The sequence below is a fragment of the Mirounga leonina genome, unplaced genomic scaffold, assembly GCF_011800145.1.
Source record: "Mirounga leonina isolate KUSES-001 unplaced genomic scaffold, KU_Mleo_1.0 Mir_447, whole genome shotgun sequence".
NCBI lineage: Eukaryota > Metazoa > Chordata > Mammalia > Carnivora > Phocidae > Mirounga > Mirounga leonina.
In genome coordinates this window covers 5,280,436-5,305,659 of record NW_023270757.1, presented here as the reverse complement: position 1 = coordinate 5,305,659, position 25,224 = coordinate 5,280,436, and the positions used below count along the sequence as shown (strand labels likewise).

Genomic DNA, 25,224 nt, shown 5'->3' with positions numbered 1-25,224 from the left:
CAGAGTTGCCTTTAATCTCTGATAAAGGAACAACATACATGTTCGAAAAGAACTCATTATATTAATTCTAGAATGGGCAGGAAAGGAATATTACTTAGCAAATGTGATATTACCAAAAATATTAATGGAAAGGAAAAATGTCATGATACATTAACTTTTAAAAACAGGCACAAAAAATAAGGTGGAGGGGCAGGGCAAAAAATAATAATAAAATTTTTAAAAAGCAGGTTACTAAATAGTATATCGAATGTGATCCCAATCAATAATAAAAAAAAAGACTTGCTCTATATATGAAGAGAAAAAGAAAGGATACACACACACACACACAAAGTTACAGTGATGGTAATATACATTTTTATCTCTCCTTTGTGCTTTTCTATATTTCCTGAATTTTCTACAATCAATGTTTCTTAAAATGCTCTTAAGCCAAGGTTACAAGAAGAATGTAAGTAGAAAAATAATCATATTACAACATTCAGTGAAAACCCTATGGCTGCATCCATAACAGATAAAAGCACATGCCCAGGAAAAAGACGAGAATGAATACAGTTTAAGAAGTCATATTTATGGTGGATGCTTGGCAATGTGGTTATATTATTTTATAAATGAAATCAATGATATAAAAAATTTTAAGATAAAAAAGACTCCAATGAGTTGTGCCCCAAATGTTGAATTTAGTTTTCTTTTTATGTAACAGCGCCACACATTCACATGTCCCTTAGCAGCTCTGTCTCTCCTTCCCTAATTTGTAAAATGGACACTACACCTGCTTATTTCGCCAGTCAGTAAAATACAAAGCCCTGTTTTAACATCAACATTCCAATTCACCAAAGGGTTGGACTGCTCTCCCCTGTTGTCCCGAAAACACTTGCACCCTATTCCTGACCTGCTCACATTAGACGATCCGAGCCGTCCAGAGGCCCGTTTTGTATCAAAGGATGCAAAGGGACGGCTGCTTGTTGCCATATCTGTGCGAGAAAACCTATTAATAAAAAAAAAAAAAAAAAAGCAGAATGAGGTTTTTATTTCTTTGTCTTACAGGAAAAGTCCACATAAATTCAAGTATACAACATAAGCCCTTCAATTATTTAGTACATCTCACCCCCATGTCTAATCAATTTTATAAATCAAATAACAAAAATCTATGTACTGTTACATGGTGAACATTTCTGAAATACAGCACCAATAAAGTAAACTGATTTTGTTTATTCTAGTACACAAAAAAAGAAATTAAATCACCCCCACAGCTCTCCACCCAAAGACAACATTGTATCCTGTATATAAATATCCTCCCAGATCTTTTCCCAAGTAAATCTATACATGTATTTCTATACTTTATTAAAATGGAATATTATTGTAAGGAAGGAAAAAGTTTTCCTTGACCCTCTTAGAGTCCCTGGCTGGGCCTGAAAATAAAATGGACAAAGACAGATTAACAGGAGAAAAGCATATAAATTTTACTGAATTCGTCCTGTACATGGGAGTCTTCACAAGAGAACAAAGACCCCAAAGAAGAGGGAAGCTTTTATATTTGTGAAGAATTGGCAAGACAAAGGGGTTGGGGCTTGGAATAGTAAATGAAGAATAAGTAACTAGGAAGACAAGAGTTACTTTAAAAAGGTTTGCAGATTGTCTAAGCTGATACAAATGTCTTTCTCCAGTAAAAGGAGAATTTGTTTCTGGCCTTTAGGCAGGAAAGGGGGAGCTTTTCCAGTGTTTACTGCTTCTTGATTGCCTTCAGCTCAAAATGATTTTTAGGTGAAATCATGGGGTGACATATTCTAGTTTCCCCCATTATATGTTTAATTTATCCTGAATCTTTTCTTCTCGACAAATTGAGTTGCTTTATCATAGTTACTCTAACATAATTTGTTACCTGCCCCTTATTTGGGGGCATGTATTCAGAGTGGGCCTGGCCCCTGGGCGAGACACAGCTACCTCTGTTGGCATCTTTTTAATACCAGGAACCCAGCAGCTCCAGCCACTGAGCAGCTAGAATGAAAATAAAATGGAAAAAAAAAAAGGAAATGGTGTCTCCTAGGCGAGTCCCAAACTGGGGTTTAATAACTAATCTGATTCTAGTTTCAACCTCCCCCAGAAAAGTAGTCTTACCCAGTCAGTCAGGAATTTTCCTTATCTGGGCCAACGAGTCTGCAATGAGTGGCCACAGGGGCCCTTTCCATTCCCCAAAGGAAGATGAGGTAATCTGCATGGTAAGACCTGCTACTCTTCCTCCTGAAGGGAAAGCAACCTTGCCTGGAACAATCCTTTCCTTTTGCTAACAACTTTCTTGACCCACCCTTCTCCCTATAAAATCCTTCCATTTTGTACAGCTCCTCAGAGCTCCTCTCTACTTGTTAGATGGGATGCTGCCCAATTCATGAATTGTTTAATAAAGCCAATTAGATCTTCAAATTTACTAGGTTGAATTTTGTTTTTTGTTTTGTTTTGTTTTGGATTTTTTAGCCTACAGTACCTGGTATTCCCAGGCGGTCTCCCATTCAAGGACTAACCAGGCCTGACCCTGCTTAGCTTCCGAGATCAGACGAGATGGGGCGCGTTCAGGGTGGTATGGCCGTAGACTGAATTTTGTTTTTTAACACTATCTCTACAATACTACATTTTCACATCTATACACACATTTATTCAGGTCTTATCTTATTTCCTTCAATAAATGTTTCTAATATATGGAACACTGCACTGAGGTTCAGATACCCTCCATGCTAAATGCTCCTTAGACTGCTTCAGTTTTAGAATCTATACCACCAAAGTAAGCACAATTATTAAAAATTTAACTGAACAGAATAACTTGACTGTTCTACTCCTGAGCATAACCTAGATGTTATATTCATAAGTTAGAAGGAATGGATTTCTGGCTAGTGAAAAATACTGTTATTGGGTTAATAGAGGATAAGAAAAACAATACATCGTATTTCAATATTTTCAATTATGTTGGAAAATTTGTCCTTTTTTTTAAATTTTATTTATTTTTGAGAGAGAGAGAATGACAGAGAGAGAAAGAATGAGAGGGGTGAGGGTCAGAGGGAGAAGCAGACTCCCTACTAAGCAGGGAGCCCGATGTGGGACTCGATCCCGGGACTCCAGGATCATGACCTGAGCCAAAGGCAGTCACTCAACCAACTGAGCCACCCAGGTGCCCCTGTCCTTCCTTTGCCATGATTTTATGCTTTTTTTTTTTTTAAGTTTTTAAACAGCTTTATTGAGCTATAATTCACAGACCATACAATTCACCCATTTAAAGTATACAATCAGGGGCTTTTGGTCTATTCTTAGAGGTGTTCAACTATCACCACAATCTAAGATTTTATTTATTTATTTATTTGAGAGACAGAGTTGGGGGAGGAGCACGGAGGAGAAAGAGGGAGAGTATCTCAAGCAGACTCCCTGCTGAGCACCGGCTTGATCCACCAACCCTGAGATCATGAGCGGTAACCAAGAGTCAGATGCCTAACTGAGCCACCCAGGTGCTCCTATCATCACAGTCTGACTTTACAAAATTTTGTCATCCAAAAGAAACACTGCATCTATCCATTAGCACTCACTCTGCATTTCCCCCTCCACCTCTAGTTTTAGGCAACCACTAATCTGCTTTCAGTATCTACAGATTTTCTCTAGCCTGGACATTTCATATTAATGGACTTATACAATATATGGTCTTCCGTGACTTGCTTTTTCACTTAGCATAACGTCTTCAAGATACATGTTGATGATGTAGCAGTACTTCATTCCTTTTTATTGCCAAATAATATTCCAGTGTCTGGATAGAACACATTTTGTTTATCATTTTATTAGTTGATGGATATATGTGTTATTTCCACTTTGGGGGTATTTTTTTTAAAGATTTATTTATTTTAGAGAGAGAGGGAGAGAGAGCACTTGTGTGCAAGAGTGGGGGCAGGGGCAGAGGGAGAGAGAAAGAATGTCAAGCAGACTCCCTGCCAAGCACAGAGCCGGATGCGGGGCTCAATTCCATGACCTGAGATCATAACCTGAACCAAAATCAAGAGTCGGGCACACAACCAACTAAGCCACCCAGGTGCCCCCCACTTTTTAGGTATTTTGAATAATGCTGCTATTAACATTCATGTACAAGTTCTTGTGTAGAAATATATTTCATTTTTCTTGGGCATATACCTAGGAAGATAATTGCTGAATCATATGGTAAGTTTATATTTGACATTTCAAAAAACTACCAGACATTTTTCCAAGTGACTATGTGATTTTACATTCTTACCAGCAATGTAGGAGCATTCCAATTTCTCCAAATCTTGACCAATGCTTATTATTGTCCATCTTAGTGGGAGTGATGGTATCTCCTTGCGGTGTTGACCTGCATTTGCCTAATGTCTAATGATGTTGAGCATCTGTTTAGGTACTTAAGGGCCATTTGTATACCTTCGTTGGAGAAATGTCTATTAGGTTCTTTGGCCATTTTTTAAATGGGCTATTTGTCTTTTTATTATTGAGTTTCATACTGCTCTAATTTTTAATCACTAGGTAAAACTATTTTCAAATGAAAAGCTTACAGTTATCTTTTAATACTTTTTCCTCTAATTCAAATCATAATTAGCAGAATCAATTCAAATTTAATTTCCCCAATAAATCCAACACAACGTGCTATGTTCCTGAACAATGAAATAAAAGCTAACCCATTTTTTTAAAAGATTTTACTTACTTATTTGAGAGAGAGCATGTGCGTGCATGAGTGAGGGAGGGGCAGAGGGAGAGGGAGAAGCAAATTCTGCACTGATCAGGGAGCCTGACATGGGGCTTGATCCCAGGACTCTGGGATACTTAACCAACTGAGCTACCCAGGTGCCACAAGGCTAGCCCATTTTTTTTTTTAAGATTTTATTTATTTGTTTGAGAGAGAAAGAGCACAGAGGCAGAGTGGGAGGGAGAAGCAGACTTCCCCACTGAGCAGGGAGCCTGATGCTGGGCTTGATCCCAGAACCCTGAGATCATGACCTGAGCCAAAGGCAGACACTTAACCAACTGAGCCACCCAGGCGCTCCGCTAGCCCATTTTAAAAAGAAGGAAAAAATGAAATGAAATTTCAAAAATTAATAAAAAGACACTTAGGATCCTTTAAGCTTTTTCATCAAAGTTAATATCTCTCTTTTGGGGAGAAAAGGAATGAAAGTAAACAGGCCAATTGTTATGCTCCAGGAGGAACCATTTATATAATCTACAGTCTAGATGGTGTCCACTGGAGTTATAAACACAAGACTCCAGTGGACACCACAACCAGGTTTCCACATTACAATGGATGATTCCTTCAAATAGCCATTCTCACAGCCTGTGATCAAAGAAGAGGGGAGGTGTGGCTGCTGCAGCTGGTAAAGCAAAAACGGCCCAGAAAACAACAGGTACCCCCAAAGACACTGCACTGCCAACCTCAACCCCAGCCTGTCACTGGTGCTACAGAATCAAAGCAAAGGAATGCCACCATTTTCTCTCCACTCAAGTCCTGTTCCTTTATAGGAAGGATCTACAAAGCTGGAAAAAACCAAGGACAAGGACCAACAAAGGATATAATTATTCTATTAAGTCAGATACTAATGAATTTAAAAACTACCTAACCTGCCCCTAAATAGTCCATGCTTAGGCTTATTACAATCAAAACTGTAAACTTCCGGGGTGCCTGGGTGGCTCAGTTGGTTGGGCGACTGCCTTCGGCGCAGGTCGTGATCCTGGAGTCCCTGGATCGAGTCCCACATCGGGCTCCCTGCTCGGCGGGGGGTCTGCTTCTCCCTCTGACCCTCCTCCCTCTCATGTGCTCTCTCTCATTCTCTCTCTCTCAAATAAATAAATAAAATCTTTAAAAAAAAAAACTGTAAACTTCCTTTCATATTATCTATAGGGCTTGGGTGATTTTTATATTCTTTGTGCTTTTCGATGTTTTTTCGAAGTTTTGAAAATGATCATGCACTATTTTTAATAATTGGGGGAAAAGTATATATTTTGAGCAATTTAAGTTCAAATTCATGAAGGGGACATTCAAATATTAATTTAAGGAAACACGCTCTGATCACCCTCTCTACTATCACACACAGCTTACAATAGTTCTCTGGAAAAAATGCAGGAACAGTGTATTATTTTTAGTCCTTTCCATGTGAGGAAGTTAGAACACATCACTGCCCAATGTGTTTCTAATGTAATTTTAGACCTTATTGAACTCTTCCAAATTTTCACTACTTTGAAAAAGTCAGTACTTCAATGTTGCAGTTTTTCTAATTTTATCTTTTCTGTTTCCTACACTGACAACACACTTCCGAGCTATTTTACATTTTGAACTTAAAATACCTGTAATAATATATTCCTAAATTGTTTTCAAACTTGTTATCTTATATATACACTTATGATATATACCTGATTTTTAAGGTATCTACCTATTTGCTAAAAATGGGTTTATTCCTTTATTGAAAGGAACTGGCTCTCACAGGCTGAAATCAGTAGACACGATCATGGGTTCCCGATACTAGCCCCATTTCCATCTTTGGCAGATCTGAAAAATGCAGTACACGGGGCCCGTGTGCACATCAAAGAGCTATATGCTTATACGAGAGATGGAAAGTGAAGGTCCGTTAAAGTAGATGGATTCACTGGAAAGGTACTTCCTTTTACCCTCACTTTACATTTTTATTAGAAATTGGGATTAAGATAAAAAACAAGGGAACTAACTCAGCATAAACAAATATATAAAGCTAGAAAAGGTAGCAGGGAATGTACCTCAGTCTAAAAAAGTAATGCACCAAATGAAAGGGTTCAATTTAGTCAATTAAAGTTTAATTTTCACTCACAAACATCTAGAGCACCACATTGCAGGTGCTATATCAGGTGTCAGATACATAAAGTCATACAGTTCATGATCTCAAAGATGATATCTGAGAATAAATTATAGATTTTAAGTAACTTACAACTTTTTACCACCATGTTGCTAAGTCACATCTTCTTTTTTTTAAGATTGTAATTTATTTATTTGAGAAAGAGAGCGAGAGAGAGCATAAGCTGGGGAAGGGGAGGCAGGGGGAGAGGGAGAAGCAGACTCCCCGCTGAGCAGGGAACCCAATGTGGGGCTCGATCCCAGGACCCTAGGATCATGACCTGAGACGAGGGCAGATGCTTGACTGACTCAGCCACAAGTCACATCTTTTTTTATCCTGCTTATAAGTTCCTAAATCTAGATCAAAAGTCCAACTAGGGGCACCTGTGTGGCTCAGTTGGTTGAGCGTCCAAATCTTGACCGGCTCAGGTCATCATCTCAGGGTCCTGGGATCAAGGCCCTTTAGGACTCCACACTCAGCGGGGAGTCTGCTTGAGGAGTCTCTCTCCCTCTCCCTCTGCCTCTCCCCCTGCCCCCTAGTGCGCACATGCTTGCTCTCGCTCTCTCTCCCGCTAAAATAAATAAATGAATCTTAAAAAAAAAAAAAAAGTTCAACCCAAAGCTTGCATGCATGTCATCAAGCTGTCTGCCAAGTGTCCCCAGGCAGACCTGCCACACATGTGGAGACCCTGATTGCCTGAATAAACAGATAAAGGAGCGAGTGGAAGTCAGCAGTACTCCCATCTGCTCCCAACAACGCACCTGGCCTGAGAACCACACTGTTCTAAGAGCACTAACAATTGGAAATGCAACTAGGAGCCAACAGCCAGGGATAGAAAGGACTCAAAGCTAGTTCAGCAGAAGGAAGAGTTCAAGAGAGTGGAAAAGCTTAACTCAGGAAAAAAGAGAGTTGGAGGAAAGCAGATAAAAGGAAAGAACAAATACTCCTTCCCTTGCTCACTTGAGGAAGATTCCAATGCCCCCTTCTAGACCACCTTCTCTGGACTGCATCCTACTTCCAAATGACTCAGAAAGACATAAAATAATGTGCATACAGAGAAAGAATAATAAAACAAATGTGGCAAAATGTTAAAAATGGATTAGCGATATGCAAAAGTTCTCTTATCCTCATACTCTTTTTCTCAGTTTGAAATTATTGCAAAATAAGGTGTTTTTAAAAGACAACTTGGATGACCCTGGAGCAAAAGGCATATGAGAGTGGCCATGGACCTCCGGCACCCATGGACCAGCCAATGCCAGTGGGGAATGCCAAACCCTTGGGGTCATGGGCATACCAACAGATCCAGCCATCTCAGGAGCTTTGGTGACAGAGACAGTGACGACAGAAGTTAATCAAAAACAAGTAGATGGGGCTGTCAACCAGAGGACGATTCCCAGAGTAGGGCTCTATCTCCATGGAACTTCTTCCCGCACCCAGGTACTACTGGGAGAGAGGGACAGGGGGAGCATTTGAGAAGGAAAATATAGGCCTGATGCAGAGTTTAAATTTTTACTTGACTGGGCACTTACCTCTCCCACTCCCCCCAAGAAAACCTGCGTCACTCTAAAAGAGACTATTTGAAATGTGAACAGATGATGGGATCTTTTACTGACAACTTAATGTTCTCTTCTGTCCTCATTGGGGATGAGAGTTCCAGAGCAAAGTAAGAACAGTTGAAAATTACAGAAGTTCATTTTCATGTAAAATATAAAACATGCCTCAGACCCTACTCACTAAGAAAACAGACAGCAGGACTGTTTCTTCAGGGAAAAAAAAAAAAAAAAAACTGCCCCAACAGATGCTGTGTCTCTTGCCCGCAGACAGAGCAAATCAGACAGAGCTGGAAACTAAAACCAGGGCCTGTATCTTTTCAAACTCTTTCCTTAAGCAAAGCAAACGGTACTCCTTCACAGTATTTCAAACAAACAACAGTGGAATGTCAGATTGGCAAGAGATACACAGGCAGCTCCTATTTCATTTTGCTGGTTTTTTAATTAAAAAAAAAAAAAATCCCTTCCCTATTGGAGGGTTTTCTTATTTCTAACAGAAAGCTGGTACCTAGTCTACCAATCACCCTGCCGGGTTTCTGTCCCCGGTGTGCCGGTCACTTGCAAACAGCGACACGCTGGACCCTTCGCTCACCGCTCGGGATCTCAGTGTCCTCATGTGTAAAAACAGAGAAGGGCTACAAAGCATAGAGAGCAGAGAGGTGGTGGCCAGGGGCTGGGGAGAGAGGGCCATGGGAAGTTATTGCCTAATGAGTTCAGAGTTTCTGCTTTCCCAGATGAAAGAGTTCGGTGGATGGACAGCGGTGAGGGTGACACAACAGTGGGAATGTTCTGCACACCAGTGACCTGTACAATGAAAAGTGGCGAAGACTGTAGAGTTATGTTAGGTGTATCTTACCACAATAAAAAGAAACTGGGAGCAAAAAAAAAAGGCGTAAGACAAAGAGCCAGAGGAGGGCTAACAATACCTGCCCCGTCTACCCTGCACGGAAGTTATAAGGAGGAAATGCGCTCCATTTTGTAAAATCACTTTTGGGGCTGAAATACCACATAAATGCGGTGCTGATGTTGTTAAAAGAGTTAAGTGATCGGGGCCAAGAACTTCCCATTCGACAGAACACTGCGTTCCTGCTTCTCGGCAGCTGGGTGTTTCCTGCAGCCCCGGGGGTGGGGGCTACTTAGGCAGCACTTGGCCGGTTTCAGTCTGTCCCTCAAGGGAGGAATGCAGGTATTTTCAAGATGCAGAGTAAAGGCAGGTTTTCAGTGGGGGGCGGGGAGGAAGGGGCTTATCATTTCTTCTCAAACATTACAAACTACAACAAAGAGTAGCCAAAAGAGAAATTTTTAAAAAGCAATGTTGGAAAAAAGTTTTCCTTTCATTTGGCTCACAATCCATGAAGGAGAGAAAAAAATAAAGGCTACCTAGAAGTCATTTCTTTTTTCAGGCTACATAATGTGTTTCTTCTCTGGGTTCTTTGGTTATAATTTAAAACTCATCATAGTATGATTATTGCTTTACTTTCAGTTGTGGGAGGTAGATGATGAGCTTTTTACGGACAGGAATTCTCTGTCTTAGCACAGAGATACTCAATGAGTTTTTGATGAAGAAATGACATTTGTATTAATTCTATATTAGCACCCTGTGCCAAATACATTCTTAATACCTTACATTTTATATCATGTATGTAGATGGAAAATACCCGTGAATATGTTATAATCAGCTTGTGCTATCAAGCAGGCACACAAAATGGTTTTGGTATACAGGGATGCTATTGCTTTAAAAAACAACAACAAAAAAAAATCACCTAAACTAACATTAAGGAGGGGATGGCACATATGAGTCCTATGTATTAGGATTCTGTTTGCGGTATCACAGAAAGGTTCAAATTCTGCCCCACCCAGTACCCAGGAAGACAATGACTATATAATCCCAAAGCACAAGAGAAATCTGAGTCTTGTTCCCATACTTCCCCACTTTCTAAAATAGAGTCATCTATAAGGGCGTGAAATAAGATATGCTATAACCCACCAATACAAAAACAATCACCAAAGAAATCCATTCATACTACTTGAATGGTCACTAAAGACTTTCCACACCCATGGACTGATGAAATATCAAAAGAAAAGTAAACCATGCATAAAGTTCCTGTCAAACCAATACCCACATAATCTTGTAAATTCCAGCCCCACACTGGATGTAGAGATTACTTAAAAACTGAGCCAAATACGTAAGTGTAAATGTGGTGTTAAAAAGTGGAAAGCAGGGGCGCCTGGGTGGCTCAGTCGTTAAGCGTCTGCCTTCGGCTCAGGTCATGATCTTGGGGTCCTGGGAGCCACCCCGCATCGGGCTCCCTGCTCCGCGGAAAGCCTGCTTCTCCCTCTCCCTCTCCCGCTGCTTGTGTTCCCTCTCTCGCTGTGTCTCTCTCTATCAAATAAACAAATAAAAATCATTAAAAAAAAAAAAGTGGAAAGCATGGGGTCCCTGGGTGGCTCAGTCGGTTGGGCGTCTGACTCTTGATTTCAGCTCAGGTCATGATCTCAGAGTCATGGAATCAAGCCCCGTAGGGGGTCTTCGTGCTCTCGTGGAGTCTGCTTGTCCCTCTCCCTCTGCTTCTCCCCCACCCCCACCACTCTCTCTCTCTCTAGTAAATATATAAATGAAATCTTTTTTTTTTTTTAAGTGGAAAGCAAGTGCAAAATGTTAGGAAGATCTCTGGGTATAAGGCCCCCCCCCGAAAAAAAATCATTTTTCATGACACATGTATGCAGGAGTATATTGTGGCTTTATTTAAAAAATAAATAAATAAAATGAGGAGAGGGCTGTCTATACCCCAATCCATCTATGGCTAAGGGACACAATACAACAGCTTTTCAAGGGGCACCTCATCTTCCTCATCTATAAAATAGGAGGGACCGGGCGCCTGGGTGGCTCAGTTGGTTAAGCGACTACCTTCGGCTCAGGTCATGATCCTGGAGTCCCGGGATCGAGTCCCACATCAGGCTCCCTGCTCAGCAGGGAATCTGCTTCTCCCTCTGACCCTCCTCCCTCTCATGCTCTCTGTCTCTCATTCTCTCTCTCACAAATAAATAAAATCTTAAAAAAAAAAAAAATTATAAAATAGGAGGGACCAATTAGCACAGTTTTCATTGAAAATACAAAGACTCACAATGGGTACTGGGGCTGAAAGAGACATTTTTTAAAGATTCTAGTTCATTTCTTCCTAAGATATGAAAATCTTTAATGGATGACACAGCAAAAAAGGAAACCACAGAGGACCTCAAAATCTCCTACTTCATGACAGGCCTCAAGCTTTCTACTAATCAAATGAGAAGTCTGTCACTGCACTGGAAATCAAACATATTTTCTATACAAACACTGATTGATATTTATCTCTTTGTGTGTATATATGTGCATACATAGGTACATATGTTAAATTCTCAGCTTATGCCATAAAGTCCATTAAGCCCTAAATGATCAATAACTTTGGGCAGAGTATTAGAACCAGGAGTGAGGTATCATACAGGATTGAGGCGCACTCTTCCCCACCCGCCACCCCAGCCTCCCCACTGTGTCCAGGTCATCCTGTCTAAACACAAGCTCATGCAATCCGCACAATGAAAACACTCCAGGGGTCTCTCACCGCCCTAGCCACAGCTCCTTGGCAAGACACCCGTGACATGTCCCCCTCTGACCAGCCTATCCTCACTAGACCTGCAGGACTCCCAAGCTTCTTGTTAAACCCTGAAGGGAACATGGTGAAGGGGATCAGAGTACGTCACCCCGAAAGATGTCACTTTGACATAAAGACTCTTTTGAGCTGAAGCAATTAGCTCTCACCCTCCCCATCCTGGCCTAAAAGCAGGGCCTAAATTTCCTTTTGTAAAGGTGTTTCCCTTTCCCACGCAAGGAAGAGAATTACTTCAGGGATAAATCTTACCACCTGAGAGGACTCTTATCTACGTAACAAATCTTACTCAACACTCCTTACTTACCACACATTTCCTAGTCATCTTCCTACAATTTAACGCTCATCCAGAAGCCTAAAACCCCTTCTTTGGCCTAGCCTCTTCTCCACACTTCATCATACGTCGTTAGGATAGTACACAAACAGGGCGCCTGGGTGGCTCAGTCAGTTAAGTGGCCAACTCTTGATTTTGGTTCAGGTCATGATCTCAGGATTGTGAGATCGAGCCCCGTGTCCGGCTCTATGCTGGGTGTGGAGCCTGATTAAGATTCCCCCTCTGCCCCTCCTCTCTCCCTCTCTTAAAAAAAAAAAAAAAGTATATAAGCCCCAAATTCTAACCACCTCCTTAAGGTACATTTTTTGGTGAACTCCCGTGTGTGTATGCCATTAAACTTTTTTTTTTCCCTCCTGCTAATCTGTCTTTTGTCCATTTAATTTGCAGGGCCCAGGAAATACATTTAAGAGGGTAGAAGAGAAAGTTTGGCCTCTCCTACAATGGTCTCTCATATCTCAGGGCCTTTGTACTTAATAAACGCTCCTGCTATACCCGATTGATCATATCCCGTATCTAGCAGTATCTGCCTCAATTCAGACATCATCTCTTTCAGAAAGCCATCTCAGGTCAGCCTCTGCCCAGACTCCTGCCCACCACCCCAGGTTGGGTGAGGCATCCCTCATCTTTGCTCCCACAGAACCCCGACCTTCTCCACACCACCGCATTTATCCCGCTACATCCCAATGACAGTGTCCCTTTTTTTTTTTACTAACAACAGAGTTTCCTATCTGCATCCCCCAATAAATTCTAAGTGCCTGAATGACTATTAATAAGCCAAGATACGGGGCACCTGGGTGGCTCAGTCGTTGGGCGACTGCCTTCGGCTCAGGTCATGATCCCAAGGTCCTGGGATCGAGCCCCGCATCGGGGTCCCTGCTCAGCGGGAAGCCTGCTTCTCCCTCTCCCACTTCCCCTGCTTGTGTTCCCTCTCTAGCTGTGTCTCTCTCTGTCGAATAAATAAATAAAACCTTTAAAAAAAAAAAAAAAGGCTTTAAAAAAAAAATAAATAAGTAAGCCAAGATACTTTCTCTGTTTAAAAAACAACAACAACAACAAAAATCGTTAACTGTTCACTCACAAGTAACCGCCAGGCAGCACAGGCCGACTTCTGAATCAGGCTGTGGGGAAGGCAGGTCAGGCCGCCGGGGACTCTTCTTCAAAGCCAAGTCCAGCCAAACACCTTTACAAGTTCAGGCTCTTGCTGTTATTTTTGCTTTGTTTTGTTTTACTTGGATGGTTGGTTTGGGTCTGTTCTCTGCTTTTTTTTTTTTTTTAAGATTTTATTTATTTATTTGAGACAGAGAATGAGAGACAGAGAGCATGAGAGGGAGGAGGGTCAGAGGGAGAAGCAGACTCCCTGCCAAGCAGGGAGCCTGATGCGAGACTCAATCCCGGGACTCCAGGATCATGACCTGAGCCGAAGGCAGTCGCTTAACCAACTGAGCCACCCAGGTGCCCCTGTTCTCTGCTTTTAATTCTGCTTTTGGTTTCTTAGTATCTTCTAATACACTTGAATAAAATAAACGGCGGCTAGGAAATCTGGTTACTGGCCCCATTTTAACTCGTGTGACCTCTGTCCTCGCTCTCTAGCTGTCTGTAAACTAAAGGAGTAGTAGAAGAGGGGTTTTTTGGTTTTGTTTTTAAGATTTTTTATTTATTTATTTGACAGAGAGAGACACAGCGAGAGAGGGAACACAAGCAGGGGGGAGTGGGAGAGGGAGAAGCAGGCTTCCCGCCGAGCAGGGAGCCCGATGTGGGGCTCGATCCCAGGACCTTGGGATCATGACCTGAGCCGAAGGCAGACGCTTAACGACTGAGCCACCCAGGCGCCCCAGAAGAAGGGTTCTTAAACTTAGTTGCCCACAGTCACCAGGGAAGCCTGTAATAAACACTGTTCTCCCTCTGGAACTCAGGTCACTGGTGAGCAACCAGGTCTGGAGACCACCAGAAGGGGCAGAGATTGGAAATCAAGTCACACCTGGGATCAAGTTCTAATTCCTCCACTCACTTCCCGTGTGACCTTCAGCAATTTCACCTCTCTGTACCTTGGTTTACGTGCTTGTTACAACAGAGATAGTTAAGTCGTTTACAGGATCGAAGAAGGGAAGATTAATGTAGGCACAATACCCACTATGGCTGGCCCACTGCAGATGCTCAGTAAACGACAGGGAAGTCCTCGGCCTGGCCTGGGTATTCCTCATGGCACCCTATCATTTCTCCACTGTGGCCCTTACAAAGTTTCCAGCCGGCAGGGTGTCTCTGCCATATTCTCCACCCCGTCCCCGGTGCCCAGCACAGTTCCCATAACAGTGCCAACATCACAGCAGGCACTCAGTAAATATTTATTGAATTAATGAATCAGTAAGATACTAAGACATACTAGCATAACCAATTTCCCTTCCCCTCCCACTAGACTGTAAGCTCCTCCAAAGCGGGGACCATTTCTTATTTACTGATCTGAAACCAGCACTTAATACAGTGCCTGTCACATACTTGTTGAACTAACCAAATTATTTTCACAATCTCTTTCCAGCTCAAGTATACCAAGGATCTGTTGCTTCAGAAGACCTGGGACAGAATTAGTTGCAAGGTTCTGTATGCTCTGTATATGTCTGGCCGCAGACTATCTACACTTCCACAGTTGAAAAATTACCACAGTTGTAATGAAATAATGAGGCAGTTTTGAATGCTCTCCTCACCTGCTAAAAATATCTGCTCCATGAGGGCACATATAATATCTTGTTCGGCATCATACCCCCAGGGAGCCTGGCAAGAGCTTTGCAACAAATATAAAATATAAACCTATATTGAATGAACAAATGAATACATGTAAGTTCCTTACAAGTCTAGGTAAGGCAGAATTTCCTATTTTTAGGAATCCTTCCTAATTAAATTCAAAGTTCCTACGTTTAGGTCTAACAAAATGTTTAAAAATAAAAACAGCAAATGTTTGATCTCTGGGTGGTAGAGTTTCTTTTTTAAAATCCTTGATTTCTTTCACACTGCAGGAAATCAACCAAAATACTGATACCCACAAAGCTCATATAATATGCCCCCCTCAGTCAAATACATTCTACAGCTACAAAGATGACTGATACTAGTTGTTGTTTAAAAGTATTCTGACTACTGATCTCTGAACAAACCAACTTTTAGGAATTGCTTTAGCTAATGTGATTTTTAAGATAAAGGAATGAGATCCGTAACCAAATGATATGAATCACTGAAATCATAAGACTGTTCATATAACCAAGACAAATCAAGAACATATGGGGGTTTTGATGGGAACCAAAACTTAACAAAATGTTCAAAATTGATTCCATAATAATTCAGCAAGGATACAGTTCTAGCCTCCAGTGAATTCCAAAGGGGGAAAGTAGGACACAGTGACTAAGGACAGATGTTTAGGCTAAAGAATCTACGTCATCAGAAAAAAATGGCACCAATTCAAGTGCACAGTTAGAAAACGGGTGGTCATGCAAAGGTCACTTTTTAGTAATTCCCACCCCCTGTAATCTGCTACAAAGACACGGGGAGAAGCCAATGCAGGGCTTCCCGGTGAGAGGTAAAGTCTAGGACTACAAACCCCAGCTATTCTGAGAACGTGCCAGCGTACTTAATCTTGCCTTACAGTTTTAATCACCCTAACAAAACAACACCCTATAACGAAGCCAGCAAGGGCCATAAGACGGACGAAGTGACTGCACAGTGGGCTGTCATCCCCCTTCCATTGTTCTGCAGTCCCATGCACACCTTGTAGCAGCAGTAAGCCAGCCAGCCATGGCATCCCCAGGAGACCACATCCTCTGCAGCAGCAAGATTTTCGATGTTCTCCCATCTCAGCCCTCACCCTCAGGAAGCCCAAAAAAGGGGAGGAGGGGGGTGGGGAGAGCCCTGGCCTGCTCGACATGAAGCCTTGAATAAAGACAATGTCCACAAACAAAACCTGTGGGTCTCCAATGCGATTCAACTCCTATTTTTAAAATGTTCATGGTTTTCCTTAAATTAAATCCTCACAGATCTAAACAGAACGTTGCAATCAGACCCCCAGGAACAGCTTTAAAAATGCAACATACTCACAGATTTAGAGCAGCTGTAACTTTGGAGGAATGAGTCTAGCTCACTGTGGAGATGCCTTTCCCTCTCTTCTACCAGATTTTTTAAGGCAAACAGAAAGAAGAAGACAGTCCTCAATTTAAAGGCCAACAAAAATCCTCGGTTTCTGTTTTATGTCTTGGTCGCCAGTGAGACTCTCAATTGAAGGGCATAAGAAGAGAAGTTGCCGAGGCTGCGGACAGCATCCCAGAGCTTTGCAGAGCAGAATTTAAGACATGTCAGTTAAAGTGGCAGCCACACTCATTGCCGTGGCTGACGCTTCTGCGGGAAGGGATGCCGGGAGTTCGCTCCCCCCACCCCCCACCATCCCTGCTGCAGCCTAATTCTGATCCATCACTGTTTAATTATCCTAGGGAAACAGGCAAGACAAACACAAATGGCCTGGATTTAGCAATTCTCCAAGGTCTCTTAGTGATTTTTCACCCAATCCAAGGATTCGTTTCCATCTAAAGAGGGCCAACCTTCTTTTTCATTTTAAGGAAAATGTAAGAACAGGCAGATATTCCCAGGTGAGAGTTAACTTTTATATCCCAGGGACTTCTTTAAAACACTAAAATAAGGGAAAATCAAGTTCTCTGAGGTTTTTAATCTAACAGGTTAAATGCACAAAATTTAAATTTAAATTAGCAAAGTGAAATACACATATGACATGACAGTCCACCAAATATAGCTCTAAATGGCACTTTAAACTTAACATTAGATAAACAATACTTGAGCTGGTTTTGATGAAACTAAAAAAAAAGTAGGCTTAGAGATGGTCAGTGACTTTGCAGCTTTCTTGTCTTGCCTTAAGTGCTCTTCCACATATTAGAACTGAACCATTTTTGGGGCGCCTGGATGGCTCAGTCGTTAAGCGTCTGCCTTCGGCTCAGGTCATGATCCCAGGGTCCTGGGATTGAGCCCCATATCGGGCTCCCTGCTCAGCGGGAAGTCTGCTTCTCCCTCTCCCACTCCCCCTGCTTGTGTTCCCTCTCTCGCTGTGTCTCCGTCAAAAAAAAAAAAAAAAAAAAAAGAACTGAACCATTTTTATGTTGGGGCTCACCATTTTATCTGATTATTAAGTATCGGGTAAGGTAGTCTGACATTTCCGGATTATAAAATAATAAACTCCCTGAAGAGAAATGGAAAACGAAGAAGAAATAATTACAGCCGTAATCTCATAACCCAGAGACAACAAGTGTTAGTATTTTATAATATCTATTTCTAGTCTTTTTCCTCCATATATATGGAAACTGTATATATATATACAGTTTTCTTTAATACTATTATTTTACATGTTGTATACTACCTTTTCCACATGGCTTTATGTTATGATTATTTACCCATACATGTGACCCATTTCTACAAATGCTCCAAAGAGTTAGCATTTGCAGTGTCAGTCAGTGAACATATAGTTGTGCACCTACTGTGTGCTGGGCACAGGGGACACAGTAGTGAGCAGAACACACATGGTCCCTGCTTCTTGGAGCTCTCAGTCCAGCAGGAAAGCCAGACATTCAGCAAATGACAGCATATATGATAGGTACTACAGTTCAAAGGAAAACTATAAGACACTTTAGAAATATGTAAGAGACCTGGTCTTGTGAATGTCAAGGTTTCTCAAGGAATGGCAAGCCCAACTACAAAATTATCAGTACAAAGGCGCCTGGGTGGCTCAGTCATTAAGCCTCTGCCTTCGGCTCAGGTCAGGATCTCAGGGTCCTGGGATCAAGCCCCGCATTGGGCTCCCTGCTCAGCGGGGAGTCGGCTTCTCCCTCTCCTTCTGCCCCTCCCCCCACTTGTGCTCTTTCTCTTTCTCTGAAATGAATAAATAAAATCTAAAAAACAAAAGAAAAGAAATCTTCAACGTAAAATTAACTTAGCCATGCTCAGAATCTCATAAAGGCTAAAAGACTCCTTTGAGAATGTTGGAAGAAATATGACAATTTGACATGAATCTGACATGACCATAATGATGCATTCTAAGGAAAAAATAAAACACCACACATCCAAATAAGTTATGTAGATATTCCAGGTGATCAAGGTCAACATCAATAGTGATAAATCATGTTGGCAGCAGGTATTCTTGAAATGGTATGATAATAATGGCACTTTATCCCTGTGGTCTCCCTTCCCAAAACCCATAACCCCAGTCTTACCATGAGAAAAGCACCAGACAAATTCCAATGCAGGGCACCCTACAAAGTGTCTGACTAGTACTCCTCAAAACTATCAAGGTCATCAAAAAGAAAGAAAAGCCTGAGAACCATCACAGCCAATTAGGGAAAAACTAAGTATATCTGAATAAAGTATGTATTTTAGTTGGTCATAACATATTAACATTGCTTCATTCATTATGATAAATTATGCTACTAATGTAAGATGTTAATAATGGGGGAAACTAGGCGTAGGGTATATGGAAACCCTTTGTACTATCCTCTTGACCTTTCTGTAAATCTAAAACTGTTCAAAAAATAAAGTCTATTTTTTAAAAACATTCTCTTTCCCAAGTTGAAATTAACTTTATTTTTTCTGATCATTAGTAAAACATATCCCATAAAAATTTAGGCAATGCAAAAAGATATAAGGGGCTTTTTTGAAATGATAAATACCCTAAAATCCTACCATGTTCAGATAACCAATCCCAAACAAAATAATTGTGTGTATGTGTGTACTGTTCGACCATACATGATATTTTTAGCTGTGTTAAACTCCATAACGGTCCCCAAAGATGTCCAGGTCCTAATCCCTAAAACCTGTCAATGTTACCTTATATGAGAAAAGAGACTTTGCAGGTGTAATAAAACTAAGGATCTTGAGATGCGGAGATTATCCTGAATTATCTGAGTGTGCTCTAAATGCAATCACAAGTATCCTTTTAAGAGGGAGGCAGAGAGGTATCTGACACAGAAGCCAGATGTTGTGACCAGGGTGCCTGGGTGGCTCAGTCGGTTAAGCGTCCAACTCTTGGTTTCAGCTCAGGTCATGAACTCTCGGTGGTGAGATCAAGCCCCACCTCGGGCTCCACTTTGAGCGTGGAGCCTGTTTGGGACTCTCTCTCTCCTCTCCCCCTGCCCTCCCCCCATCAATCCCTGTCGCTCATGCTCTCTCTCTCTAAAAAAATTTAAAAATCAAAATAAAAGCTGTTAAAAAAAAAAAAGAAGAAGAAGATGCTGTGATGGTGGAAGCAGAGCAATTTGAAAATACTATGCTGCTGACTTTGAAGTTGGGGGAAGGGCCATGAGCCAAGGAATACAAGAAATGCAGCCACAGAGGCTGGGAATAGGCAATAAAATGGATTCTCCCCTAGAATCTCTCAAAGGAGCATAGTCCTGGTGACACCTTGGTTTTGACAGTGAAAAGCATGTCAGACTTCTGACCTCCAGAACTCTGAGAGAATAAATTTGTATTTTTCAAACTACCAATTTTATGGTAATTTGTTACAACAATTATACGAAATGAATACAGTACCCTTAAAGACCTGTATTTCTTCTTTTTCGTTATTTGCATATATCCCTTGGACAATTTTTCCATCAGTGTTCTCTTTCTTGATTTGCTTTTTGGGATTAACCCTCTTTCAAATATGCTCAAAATATTTTCCCAGTCAATTCTCTATTGACTTGGTTTACTGATCAAAACTATCACTCTTTTTTCCTATTGGTGTCAGGCTTAAAACATACTTTTCAACCCAAAGAATACAGAATTCCTCACCTTCACTTGCTTCTAATATTTAAAAAACAAAATCTCCAACTTTTTTTCTTTATTACTAAGAACCATGTAAGGTTATACATCCCCATACCCATGTCCCTCCACACTTCAGGCCCTGGACTAGCATCAACACCAAAACTTGGACAGAGAATAAATGTCCGGGAGGGAGACTGGAAACTTCCTGGAGACCCCCACCCATACCCATATTCCCTATGTCAAGTCTGTCCCCTCAAACTAACCGAGTGCCTCATGTAGAGAACAAGTTTGGCAAACATTTGTTAAACTATACAAAACAGGCAAGCTCACCTTATCCCTGGTCTGATGAGGTAGATCTCAGAAATGGGAAAATGGGGAAACAGTCAAGGATAACAGTTACTCTTATTTCTAAATATTCATTAGATTTAACTAAATGTCTTCTTTTCTTTTTTACTTTTTTAAAAAGTGTTTTTAGGGGCATCTGGGTGGCTCAGTCGTTAAGTGTCTGCCTTCGGCTCAGGTCATGATCCCAGGGTCCCGGGATCGAGCTCTGCATCGGGCTTCCTGTTCAGCAGGAAGCCTGCTTCTCTCTCTCCCACTCCCCCTGCTTGTGTTCCCTCTCTCGCTGTGTCTCTCTCTGTCAAATAAATAAATAAAATATTTTTTTAAATGTTTTTATATTATGAGGTAGCCATTTTAAGGCAGCATGAAAGTAGTTATATCAAAATTTCTTCTAATTGGGAGGAATAGTGGTTTTATAAAAACAGCAGTGCTCCCAATATGACATTATACATTAATTAATTAGTATGTATATTACATCTGCTTTATACTTTGAAATTTTTTAAAATGCAAATAAATTCTTTCATAGGTTAAAGACGTATGTTACAAAATAATTTTTTTACTTACACTGAGCTGTCTGAAAAGGTATCCTTATACTATTTTAGTGACTAAGTTCTACTGAAAATATAGGATCCACCTATGTATCTAAACAATAAAATTGTACTGAGACGTTGAGAATGTTCTCTCAAAATACATATGCTTTAAACAGTTGATCATGGAATTAATTTCCTTGTAGTAAGTACACAAAATTATTTTAATCAAAGCAAACCAATATATTATTGGTATAATTTCTTTTAGATTGCAGGTGAACTTTTTAAATGGCAAAGAATCTCTTAAATCAATGGGGATCTGACACATAGAACTTTATACACCCACACAGTTTTTTTTTAAAGCTGCATAAAAGTAAAGTCAAGCTACCCCTGCAGAAAACTTTTACTGCCAAAAATAGAAACCAAAAGCTCATAACTATAATGCCTACAGGGGAGACTAAAATTATGCCTATACTTCTAAAAATGTTAATTCATCAGAGTTACATGGAGCTTTAACAGTTTTGAGTTCTAGTTATAACATTCTGCTTACAGGTAATAAAAAAATACTCCTACCACTCTGGACAATAAAAAAAATAAATAAATAACAAAGAAATTACTTTACACAATAATAAATGTGTAAATACCTCTTCAGGTTTGGGGTTTGGTTTTTTTTAAGATTTATTTATTTATTTTAGAGAGAGAGAGCATGCAAGAGTGCACAAGCGGGAGGGACTGAGGGAGAGGAAGACAGAATCTCAAGTAGACTCGTGCTGAATGCGGGGCTTGATATGGGTCTCAATCTCACGACCCTAAGGTCATGACCCTGAGATCACAACCTGAGCTGAAACCAAGAGTCCGAGGCTTAACCATCTGGGCCACCCAGGTGCCCCAAATACCTCTTCAGTTTTAAGCAACATCAGAGTCCTTTAGATTAGGCTAAGTCTTCAGATTATTTATTAAATGTATAAGACACATGATACTGAACTACACATTATACACAAATGTACCCAATGCAAATATTACTCCCCCTTTCAGGGGCTCTACCCATAATGTTCTACAAACACAATGACACAAAAGGGGTACAGTGAGAAGGAAAGAAAGGGAGAACCAAAGAGAGAGATTAATTTTCCAAACATAAGCAGTGGAGATGTTTGACACATTTCAAAAGGCAAAGTTCTCAAGTATCTGCTTTTGAGGGGTTTTATTAGTCATTTTAGGTTGCTATTTTTATCGAGATGGATGAAGGTATCAAAACAAGGCAGATAAAGATGATAGAAAGTTAACAAAAGGCAGCCTAGCTCACTATCTCCCTGAGGATTCTCACAGCTTGTTTACATACTCCTCAGATAGAAAGAGCGTCAGCCCCCAGTTGAGAAATGGCAAAGGAGACACCAATAATCCTGGACAGTGTTTACTACGCCCAAACAATTGGACATTACCTAATTATGTATGTATTTGGGTTGAGTAACCAACCAGCTGCAACTCAATCATCATTAAAAAAAAAAAAAATACACACCCCAAAAGCTCTTTTAACTCACTCTCTCTCTGAACGATCACAGACATTATCACTGTGCCCTGTACTTAGTAAATTCTCAATAAATGATGCCTGGATTTTTTTAATGCACTGAAAATCCTTGCAGTCCACTTTGAGTACTCATCTACATTTTCTGACTAGTACATTAATTCAATAAATTCATTAATTTGACACATACAAATTGAGCATTTACTATATGCCGAGCCCGGTGCGTGGGTGCAGGGCACACCATGATGAGCAGAACAGACCAGTCCCACCCTCCTGGAACTTAGAGAACAAAAGAACAGATGGTCAAAAGCAAGCAACAATTAACTACAAAATGACAAATGAAATGAGAAAAACAAACAGGATGACAGGATAGGGAAGCCGGGGAGGAGTAAACCCATTTAGGAGTCATTAAGAAAGGTAGGAAGGTATTCAAGCTGACAGGTGATACTCAAGTAGAAGACCCGGGAGGAGTGGGAGGAAGTCACTCTAGTCTGAGACACCAGCTCAAATCTAGGCCAGCAAAGGGCTTGCTCAGTCAAAACCCTGAAGGAGGCGTGTGGCTGGAGAGCAGTAAATGAGAGTGGGGGGTGCCCTGGACCAGGTTTCCACCTCTATGTGGGGGCCTGAGCACCTCAACCCTTGTGGACCCGGTAGACTGGGGGCTTCATCCTCAGAGACACACATAAACTCATGGACGGATGCTAAGTAAGGGAGTCACATCATGCAATTTCACGTCTAAAAGGATCACTCTGTCCTAATTCAAACAAACATGCTGTTAAAAAATAAATTAGGGGACAACTGGGGAAATTTGAACACTGATAGTATCTTTGATGACTATTGTTAATTTTTTTAGGTGTGATAACAGTCTCATGATGTTTTTACTTATTTTTTTTTTTAAAGATTTTATTTATTTATTTGACAGAGAGAGACACCGCGAGAGAGGGAACACAAGCAGGGGGAGTGGGAGAGGGACAAGCAGGGGGAGTGGGAGAGGGAGAAGCAGGCTTCCCGCGGAGCAGGGAGCCCAATGTTGGGCTCGATCCCATGACCCTGGGATCATGACCTGAGCCGAAGGCAGACGCTTAACGACTGAGCCACCCAGGCACCCCTCATGATGCTTTTAAAAAGAGACCTAACTTTTATATTTGTGTACTAAACGATACCATAGAAGACATATAGATTAGATAATAGTTCTGTATCAATTTAATTTCCTGACAATCTCTTAAAGGTAATTCTGTAAGAGAACATCTTTGTTTTTAGGAAGCACATACTGAGATATTTAAAGGTAGAAATAAAGTATAATGCAGCAGCTCTTTCTGCCCACAGGTCCTGTCCCCATGCTTTAATAAACCACCATTTTGCACCAAAAAAAAAAAAAAAAGAAAGAAAGAAAGAAAGAAATTATAATGTCTAGAATACGATTCCAAATAACCTAGGGGTGGATTATAGTTGAAATAAAATTGGCCTTGGTTCACAATTGTTGAAGGTGAGTGATAAGCACAGGCGAGTTCAGTTTCCTATCTGCTCTGCTTTTTGTACATGTTTGAAATTTTTCATATTCAATTCTTTTAAAAATAAGATAACTTTGGCTGCTGTGGGGAGACTGAGTGGGGTGCCGTTGGGAAGGTGGGAGGACAGAGAACAAAGGAAGCAAGAAAACACGTTAGGCAGCTCTTAAAGTAATTCAGGCAAACCTGAGACTGCCTTGAGCTAATGAAACAAAGGAGAGAGAGTGAAAAGTGAACAGATGGGAAATAAATTCTGGAGGTAGACATCATAAGACTTGGTATCATGGAAGTTAGGGGAAAGAGAAGGAACCAAAGATATCTCCCAAGTATGTGGCTTGAGTGAGTGAGTGAAGATGGGGAAGCCCAGGAGAGGACAAGGTTTCAGATGATGAAGGCTGGTGAATATCACGAGTTCCGTCTGTAACATGTACATAAAGGTGTCTGGGAAACATCCAAGTGAGTGATCACATAAGCAATGACTGGACTGATTTCCCATTACAACTATGGAAATAGCCCCAGACAGAGCAGAAAAGAGCAGTTGCCATGCGTAGAAGGGCACTAAATGGAGGAGGTGAGGAACTCAGCACGGGGAGCAGGGTCCCTCTGGCTTTAAGACACAACCTGGGCATTGCTAGGTGGGGTTGAATGATGGTCAGAGAGGCTCCTGAGTCAGCAGAAAAGGCAACCACAGTGGCAAAGGCCCTACTCATAGGGGTTCACCAGCCATTCATTTTGCCACCAGTAACACCACTTCTTCCACTGGGCCTCCTTGGTAACAAGAGACAATTGGACCAAAGAGGCACTAAGGAGCTTTCCTTTAAGCTATGAAATCCTGTCAGTCCTCCTCATAGTGGGTGAAAGAGAGCATTTTTAGAATATGTGTACCTTAACTCAAAATGTACATATACACTCTGTCCCCCAATAGCCTTACACAAAGAACTTCTCATTCTGGAATTTCCCAGTACAATAACAGACCATTAAAGGACACCTAAAAGTACAAAAGAAAATGCAAAGAAGAGCAATTCAAGTAGTGACAATACAGGTCAAAGACTAGGGATCCTGCTCAGTCTGGGCTTTTAGGGAACTTTATTTCCATGTATTGTATTCATTAACTCTGACACACAATATTTCATCATGTAGTATCCCTGAAACCAGGATGCATCTTAAAATTGA

The 25,224-nt window shown here is 41.0% G+C and overlaps 1 protein-coding gene and 1 pseudogene across 3 annotated transcripts in view; both read right to left on the bottom strand.

Moving 5' to 3' along the window:
* TTC39B (tetratricopeptide repeat domain 39B) overlaps positions 1 to 25,224 on the bottom strand; it is a 118,392-nt gene that overhangs the window by 51,291 nt on the left and 41,877 nt on the right. The window contains exons 1-2 of one of the 3 annotated variants that reach the window (XM_034987964.1): positions 16,454 to 16,761; positions 887 to 982 (exon numbers count right to left, since the gene is read on the bottom strand). In XM_034987964.1, coding sequence (XP_034843855.1) covers positions 887 to 966 — 80 coding nt within the window. In that variant the 5' untranslated portion in view covers positions 967 to 982; positions 16,454 to 16,761. Of the gene's footprint in view, positions 1 to 886; positions 983 to 2,112; positions 2,209 to 16,453; positions 16,762 to 25,224 lie in introns of those variants that run through there. The other 2 variants (XM_034987963.1, XM_034987962.1) reach the window with 2 other exon arrangements.
* LOC117999090 lies at positions 2,465 to 2,583 on the bottom strand (annotated as a pseudogene).